The following is a 9187-nucleotide window of genomic DNA, read 5'->3' as shown; positions in this document are numbered from 1 at the left end:
TGCATTTGTGCCTTCCAAATGTATGACAGTGTGTAAGAAAGAAGTCATTTTCAGAAATGCCCTGTAATTCATATGCTAGTTTGGGTACCCCCAAATTCAGAGATGTGCAAATCTTGTGCCCATTTCGTAAATACTTAGGTTTTTCCTATTTTTTACTATGGATATTTTACCAAATTAATTGCTGTACACCCGGTACACAATGAAAAACCATTGCTAGGTGCAGCTCAGTTATTGGCTCTAGGTAGCTTGGACTTTTGGAGACTCTAAAAGCCCTATATATTCTTGTAACCAGAAGGGTTCATCGGACGTAACGGTATGTTGCTTTAAAACATCTGCCATACTTAGAAAAAGTTAAAGAGGAAATTTAAACACAAATGGCAGTTTTTTTAGCTCACTTTCAATTACTTTTTTTTATTTCAAGTGTTATTTTCTATTGGAAAACCTTGAAGGGTCTACACAAATGACCCCTTGCTGAATTCAGAATGTTGTCTACTTTTGAGAAATGTTTAGCTTTCTGGGATCTACCACTGGTTTCACACCCATTTCTGTCACTAACTGGAAAAAGGTTAAAAGCACAAAAAATAGGAAAATGGGTTATGTCCTCGTAAAACGCCAACACTGTGTTGAAAAAGTGGTTTTCTGATTTTAGTCTGCCTGTTCCTGAGGAAGATGGTGATTTTGGCATCCTTTGTTGATGCCGTTTTAAAGGGAAAAAAAAAGAATATTTCTTCTGCAGCACCTTTTCTCATTTTACTCAAAAAATAAATAAATAAATAAACGTAGCTTTCTGGGTTTCCTCCAAGGGAATCCACAAACCCTAGGTAACTTTAGAATGCCCCTGGTGTTGGAAAAAAGGAGGAGAGTTTGGCTGGATACCTTATGTGAACAAAATGTTATGGGGACTCAAGAGCGACGAACCCCAAATAGCTAAAAAAAAAAAAAGGCCTAGGAGCGAAGTGATGAAAGTGTAATTAGCAATCCTATTCATTCTTCTACTACCCTGCCTTAGCCCTGGGCACGGATTATCATTCTCTGCTTGCTTCGGCCACACCCCCTTCTCAGCAGCCCTTTCTACTCCCCCTTGTTACTGCCCAGCCCTGCCTTCTGCGCGCCGCCCCTCTTCTCCCCTCGCCTGCCCTCAGCCCCGCCTCGCTTGCTGAAGATGGCGGCTCTCTTGAAGCGCTCGGCGTCACTCCTCCGTGCAGGTGTGCTCCCTTCCCTCAGCCCCTTCGCGCAGTGACTGCCCGGTCTTTCGGGAGACGTCCGTTGGTTTCTTGGAGGTCGCACGTGGACTCGGGGTGGGTGGTCGGAGGGAGGCTTGTCATTGGGAGGCACATCCAGGGTCACCGCTCCTGTGCCCCTTCACTGGGCCAGCCGCGCTCTCCTCCTTGCGAGTGACCCTCATTAACACCTCCTACCCGCGCTGCGAAGATCCACCCTTTCGACACGTGTCGCAGCGCCTCGATGCTTTACCCGTCCCTCCTCTGCCCTGTGTGGTATTATACTTTAGATTCAGAACCGATTCTTTGAGTATTGTCAGAAAAGTAGAAACGCTTCCTAATTGGCTTGGTACTGTCTCACAAATGAACGCCGATTTAATGTTAAAAGTTTTCCTTTCTTGGAAGGGCAAAAGCTGGTCGTTTCTAACGAATTTGTGAAAAGCATTATTATTTTTTAACATGGGCGGTTCTCTCAGTTTGCTTTAAAATAATTCAGGAAAAAATACTTATTAAGTAATCTGTTCTTGTCAGTTTGTTTCTGTCTGGTAGATGTACAGTGTTTTGTTGATTTGCCAATTTTTATTCTGGCCTTGAAACAAAAAATACTTTTCAGGTGTCAGCCCCGTCTAGATGCCCACTGTCACGGCGAACCCATGACCCCTTGATGTCCCGTGTAACAGTTCTCTTCCAGTGTCTCATTTACCCTTGGCTATGTTCGTTTCCAATTTTGTTTCCCTCTTTCCTATTCTAGAACTGTTGGTACCTGTTGTGATTTTTCAAGACATAGAGTTTTGTTTTTGAAGTTTAACATTTTCTATAACATTTAATTTTTGTTTGCCTTCCTACACTTTTCTCAGAAACTGGAATATGAAGCGAATTCTTTGGCATGTGAAGGTGATACGTGTACGTGCAAGGTGATACATAGTTTGTGTGGTAGCCGCATATGCAAGCAATTAAAGAAAATTAAAAGCCGAGGTTTGAGGCCCAGTGGGTTGATTTAGGGAAATTAAAAAGCTGGTGCATCCTTATAACGTGTGTGTTATTTTGCTAAGGCTTTCATTGCCGGAACCGGTTTGTTTTTCTAAAGTGAAAAGTTTGTATTTCATAGCGAAATCTGTATTTTCTCAAAGTACCAAGCCAGTTTTTTGGAGAGAGTTGAGTGGTGGCAGAGGGCTGACCTTCCACATCTAACTCACCAAACCTCACTACTACCGTGACCTCCAACACAACCCTACTAAATTCTCCCGCATTTATCTCACCCTGCTACTATGCTCTCCCTAACCCTTTCACATACTCTTCCCTCCTCTATCCCCCTTTACTCTTCCCAAGCCGTTGGGTTGAGTAAATTAAGGATATACTTCCAATTAACACTTCTGGATTTCTTTCCTCCTCCACCCCTCCATTACTCCAGTCAATCTAACAAGCTCTCATATCCGCGGCTCAAATGAACTCATAATAATACTAAAACTGTACTCATTTTTTCCCGATACTAATTCTTGTTGGGTTCCAGAGTAGCGTGCGACTCACAGAAAAGGGCATCAACGCCTCGTCAGGGGTAGTGAGCGCTATATAAATACGATTACAATATCACTCAAATATTTTATTTGGATGTAATTGAAGCTTACATTAGAAGACATTGCGTGTGCATTTTATTTGCGCCAATGACTTTAGTTTCTTGACTGACCTTATCCCCAGGGTTTGCCGGATGCACATATTTTTAGATTGGTGCGTCCTATCTGATGTTGAACCTCTACACCCTATGTAATCTAAGTGGTAACACAGCCTTACCAACCTGTTAAATCAAGCAAACTGATTGAGATTGAGATTGTGAGGTCTTTGTAACCTTTACTGTTGCTGCTAAGTAGTTCCCCTTCTGTATAAGAGGAGCAGTAGAACTTATAAAAGAACCAGGTGAATCTGTCTTGATATGGTGTGTACAGCCTGGGACTGTAAGATCTGTTTGTTAGAATTTTTCTAGAGAGCGGGGCTTGTCAAGTTGACATCAAATTGCTGTGCAATCAATGAAAAAAGACCTTTTTGTAAAGACTACTTGATCCTGCGTACATATACTAAATTTGCAGGGATTGAATCTTGGTGGGTTTAATTTTTGAGAGATAAATTGTGAAGTAGATACATATTTAGAGAAGCATATGAACAATATGTAATAATATACAGCTGTAAACTAATACTTGGTAACCAGTGTCTAAATATGGGGCTGTTATGGTAGAGCATTCCCTTTTTAGGGGCGAGCGAGAAGCGCTTCGTCCCCAGTAGTAATCTCTCTTTGGGCTTCTTACCACACCCATGTCACGTCAGTCACTTTGAGTGGTTCGTGGGCTTGCCTTTTAAAATCCCCTTGCTTTCATTAGTGAAAGGCATGCGTACGTCATGTCTTTTCCGGTGTTTACCCCTCCTTGAACGCACCGACCAACTACTGAAAACATGAGGCTCGATGTTTTCCGTCTGGTTTCTGAACTACTTTTTCTCTTTATTTTGCAGCGCAATCTCGTTGGGCAGTAGTCTAGAGCTTTGCATGACATCGACCCTGTTACATAGATAATTGCATTTTTTTGCCAGTTACATGGATAATTGCACTTTTGCCGATACGTTTCACTGCGAGTAAAATTTTATTTCCCTTTGTGTGCCTGCTTTACACTGATGGCGGCCGTCAGTTCGTTTTAATTATGTTTTCATTTTGTTTGTTTTACTCTAGCTGTGTGTCTGCTTTTTGACAGCTTGTAACAGACAACGGAAAAAGGTGTGAAGTTTATTGGCCGTTTCAGTTTAACACCGACTGCCATTTAAACATATGTTTCCTGCTCATTCCTTGATCATTGGGGCATTAATATCCCAGAGTTTCACGAATGCTGAAATAGACCTGTTATCACCACATCCCACATGTTTTCCATCGTCCTATATCTACTTTGAATTTGCACATAAAAAATCATAAGAGTAAAAAAAAGTAGAATTCGTCTCTTTAGTTTACTGTTTTTTTCCTATGACATGTCTGGCAAAATTCGAACGATAGATGAACAGCTTCAAAGTCGGAGTGCTTTTCAGAGCAGTGACACTTTTGTTTGTATGTCGGTACATATTCACCTATTTAGGATAGAATTGCTAAGGCCGTTGAAAACTTCCAATGACCTTCTGATCATTAATATGAATTCTGGTGTTACTAAATCAGGCATTCATCTTTCCAAAATTGATTATATGAAATCCTTAACAATGGCAATACTGGTAGTAGTACAGTACGTAAAATTGGAAAACCGGGATATTAAAGTGCTCTATAAAAACACATTATTTGATTATTATTTTTTTGTCCATGACGCCAATATTTGATCTTTCAGACCACTTCAGAGCAGGTCGGTAAACAAAACAAACAGTGGAAAAACAGTAAAAGCATTAGTGATACATATAGATAAGATATAGATAATGTTGGTGTAGGTTAGTGTGGCTAGATTGAACTGGCGTATATTTATTACATTTCCAGAATTATTGTGAGTTCGCCTTTAAGTGAAGAGTAATTAATAGTGAGGGATAGTAGATAGCTTTCAAAGCTGATGATAGTAACTGAGTTCTATAGGATAGTAGCAGTTGAGGTTTGTGTTGCAGCAAAGATGTCGTAGGGCCTTATGCAGGCAAGGAAATTAGCCCTCTAGTCCGTTTCGGAGCAATATAGAGCGTTAATTGGGGTCAGGATGGCTGCCTTCCAAATCCTGTATCTCGATGCTGTTGCTACCGCTACACTATTGATAGCTGCGCTTCCCCTTGGAGTCAATGAAGTCTAATGAGAGATCTGCACTTCAGCTTCACTAAGGTTTGGTGTAGCAAGCAGTTGGGTTCTGTCCAGTTCTTTGTTTTGTTTTCCTTACTCCTTAGGCCTGATTACAGATGGCCCCATTTGGGTGCAATAATTATCTCACCAATGAAAATCCAACACTGAGGCGTTCTGAATTTATAGGATGTTATACTTATCACATATACAGAGGTTTTTGGGCATGGAATGTGGGTTTTTGTGCTTACTGCATTAAAATCTGCATGTTATTGTAAGCACTGTACACTTTCCATATTAAAATACGACAAGTTTTAGCTGCCAAAATCTAACAAAAGAATGTCATTATGACCCCTGTGCAAACAGGGACTTGCACTGTGGTAGAATAACACCATCTTGGTCATTGTCAGCGCTATTTTATTCTAGGTTCCCTGTTCTAACTTCACAATTTGTAGTAATAATTCAGTTTCAAAGATGTTTCTTGAGGGGTAGGTGCATCATTTCGCTGCCTTGACCGCTGCACTTTAAAATCTCCCAGCATGTCAGGAACAGTGCTACTTTGTGTTTTTCACAACATGCACTCCTCTAGCGTACCGGCCAACTACTGAAAACATACGAGGCTCCATGTTTTCAGCATGGTTTCTGGACTACTTTCTCTTTTTAATTTCCTAAGCAACGCAATCACGCTTTTTTTTTGTTTTTTTTTCTTCTTTCAATTTATGTGGCAAGAAAAGTGCGGTTAGGAGTTTACAACACTAATAGCTCTAACTCGACGTAATGCGAGACGTGTTGCATTGAAAATGCTTGTTTTTCTTCAACCCAAAAAAATAAAGTTAAGCGAACATGTGCAATATGGGACCCCTATGTGTTAAGAGTTTGAAACAGAACAGTAATGTTATATATTTCCCCTAGTCCATACAAGAAGATTTCAAATAATTTCTTATGAATGAGGAAAGAAGATAGAATAATGAAAGCAAGTGGAATGTAGAAGTAAAGAAAGATGCTTTATGCATTTAGAAAACTGAGGGGCAATGTAAAGTTTGTTTTGGCCTCACCAGCTCTATTGTTCACCAACAGGCCTCGTTTTTCAGCATCTGCAGCAAAACACATGCTTGTTTCTCTGCAGAACAGTAAATTACTTAATTCCCCAACAATAAATGCCACTCATCTTTCCTGGGTACCCACCTCCCTAGTGATGAGTCGTACTACTGCTGGTAAAAGAAATGGTTGTCTTGTTCTCTTAACTTGCTTACATCCCCTGCCAATATGAGTGCATTATATTCCTTGAAGCAAAAACAGAGTGCTAACAAAATAGTGATGAGGCACCCAGGAGCCATTCCTCACCCCTAAAAACAAAAAATGCCTCAAAACAGCAGTGGGAGTTTCATGGGGCAGGTTTTGAACTATATATTTTACATAGGCCCTCACCACCACTCTCCTTGCATGTCTAATGTGCCCATCAAAGGCAGAACAATCAACACTTCAGCTTTCAGTTTCAACAAAATCAGCATCTGTGAAGAGCACTGGATTTTCACTTCAGAAGAGCAAGATGGCTCTCGTTTTTGTGCCCCAACTGAATGGCTGAAATGGAGCCATGCTGCTTGGCCCCGCATGGCATTTTTGTACTGTCCTTACCATTTCTGCTGACTTGAAGAACATTCACATAGCAGGAGCTCCAGATCGGTGCCTAAAGTGTGCTTAAGAGTCACTTTTTTATTTTTTATGGAAACGCATTAGAAGTGCTAATTTGTTTACGTAAACAGAACTTACATATTCATTGTATTTCAGGTGCTCTTCAGAAACATGGAGTCCTCACAAAACAGGCCTTGTGCCTGTTCTCCACCAACATGCGGATGTTTACCAACAAGATTTCAGTCGAAATGGATGGCACAACAGGTATTTTGAGTTGTTTACCTTTTTCTTCAGCACCTAAACACAGCATTTTAATGAGGAACAGAACTACAGGGAGTTGGAAATCCCCCCCCCCCCCCAAATTCATGACATTTAGGGCCAGATGTACAAAGCCCTTGTGCATTTTTTAACGGTCGGAATCGCTATTTCGGGCTGTTAAGAAATGCAAGACAGCCTTTTCTTATGTACAAAGGCTCTTAAGAAATCGCAAATTGCGATTTCTACCTTGTAGAAATCAGTTTGCGATTTCCAGAATAGGAAATCGCAAGTGGGGATTCCCTATTTGCGATTTCTGCTCTGATGTACAAAGAATTTCCTTAATGCGACTTGGGCATTTTGGAGATGCAATTACCACCGTAACCAGTTGCAAAGTGCTTTTTTAATTGCAATAGAGCACACAAATACCCCGTAGGCATATGTGTGCTCTAGAGGTGCACCCCCTATCTTTGGGGTGCACCAAGGGGGGCCTTTTGCCCTTTGCCATCCCTGGTTTTCCGTTTCCTAGATAGTGATTTCTTAACAAGAAATCGTTATTTAGGAAATGCAAAACCAGCCCATTGACTAAAATGCAATGGGATTTCTTAATACTGATTTCCTAATAGCGATTCTTACTTTGTAGGAATCGCTATTAGGAAATTAGCATCTGTGTATATTGCATTTTACATTCCCTAAATAGCAATTTCTAAGAAGTCGCTATTTAAGAAATGCAAAACTGCATTTTTGCACATCTGGCCCTTAGTGATCCTATTTTCCTGCCTTTCGAGAAATAAGGGTTCAAAATGTACAGAAGGTGAGCGTGCAGTTTTATGAATGAAATGTTGGAGCTTGGTTGAGCGACGCATAAACATGTTGGTGTGTGAAATAAGACTTACCAGTACTCCCCAGTCACTAGAACCACAAAAATCCCACCTTTAAACCCATCTCTCTTGCACATTAAAAAAGAAAATGCATATTCCACATAATATATTCCTCTGTCTTTAATACCAGATGTTTGCTTAAACGAAGCAGGAAATGAAAACATTTAATTCCAGTACTTGTTAATTATTTTTTTTCCAATCAAGCATAGTCATGCGTCTCCGCATGAAGCAGCCCCTTGAGTAGCTATTATATTTGCATAGGATTCTGATTCTGTACACTCAAGACCCAATTCATTGTCTCCACCAGCTTTATCTCTTGTCCGTACTGCTACCCCTAATAATTGACATACATACCCCTACACATCTTCAGGTTAAATGGAGCCTTTCCTCCATTTACCTTGCGGCATAGGCGTTACACTCCCCTATTCTTTAACTCCTCACCACTGGTATGTCTGGGTCAGATAAGGTAAAGGGGGAACAGCTTTAGTGGCCCATGGTAAACATGGGTTAACACTTATTTGTGCAAGATAAATTGCTTGAAGTGCACTGTGGTACAGGCTGCTAGTGGCTTCTCTTATAGGTGGTCCACTTTGGGAGTTATATTTGGAGTTGGTGGTTTGGTTTTTTGACTTGTATTGATTTCCATTCTGCTAAAGAGTCATACGTCTAGTAGTAATTGAATCTGAGTGGCAAAATGTTTTCTTGATGTCCTCACACATAAACAATTGAACCTATGCTTTGATGTCTTCCAGGAGTTGCTGTATTGACCATGAAAAGCCCGCCTGTCAACAGCCTGAGCCTGGACTTCTTGACAGAGTTCACCATCAGCTTGGAGAAGTTGGAGATGGACAAAGCTTGCCGTGGGGTCATCTTAACATCGGTAGGACTTGTGTTCCTTCAGACCACAAAGGCGGATATGGCAGATGCTCAAACAGACACATTGCAGCTCACTGATAGACCCCTCAGAATCTTATTTGCTACTTGTTCATTGAAAGAATGTTTCTTTCAAGACCTCTATCTTTATAGTCTGGTTCAAGAAAAATATATTTTCAGTTAACAATAAATAGAAAATGGGAATGAGCCTTCAACATCTGTATCAGATTTTAAGTGTCATTCACACACTAAAAGGATCGAGGAAACCAAGACCTCTTGTACTGATTACTTAAAAGGGTTAGGGTAGAAAATTCAACACTTATTGTGGGTGATGCCCTCCTCTTTTACAGAATGAGGTGCTTAGAGAGAATGCAGGGCACACTGGTTGGTGGGTGAGTGGGCATCAACACTTTTCATTATTTCACACTGAGGGTTCAGTGTTCTACTGATGTGGGTAGTAAATGGGACTTGTGAACATGAAAATCATACTGGAGTTCCAGTCTTTCTTGATCTCCTCCTGGCACCAGCATAATCAAGTAGTTTGATTGGTTTTT

The 9187-nt window shown here is 40.7% G+C and overlaps 1 protein-coding gene across 1 annotated transcript in view; it reads left to right on the top strand.

The window, feature by feature from the left end:
- Nucleotides 1-1087: 1087 nt before the first annotated feature.
- The window catches only part of ECI1 (enoyl-CoA delta isomerase 1), a 51123-nt gene continuing 43023 nt past the window's right edge, over nucleotides 1088-9187 (top strand). The window contains exons 1-3 of the mRNA XM_069210440.1: nucleotides 1088-1205; nucleotides 6781-6888; nucleotides 8513-8640. Coding sequence (XP_069066541.1) covers nucleotides 1163-1205; nucleotides 6781-6888; nucleotides 8513-8640 — 279 coding nt within the window. The 5' untranslated portion in view covers nucleotides 1088-1162. The remainder of the gene's footprint in view (nucleotides 1206-6780; nucleotides 6889-8512; nucleotides 8641-9187) is intronic.

Source organism: Pleurodeles waltl, chromosome 10 (genome assembly GCF_031143425.1).
Source record: "Pleurodeles waltl isolate 20211129_DDA chromosome 10, aPleWal1.hap1.20221129, whole genome shotgun sequence".
Lineage (NCBI taxonomy): Eukaryota > Metazoa > Chordata > Amphibia > Caudata > Salamandridae > Pleurodeles > Pleurodeles waltl.
The sequence above is the reverse complement of the archived record's forward strand: the minus strand, read 5'-3'. Positions and strand labels throughout refer to the sequence as shown.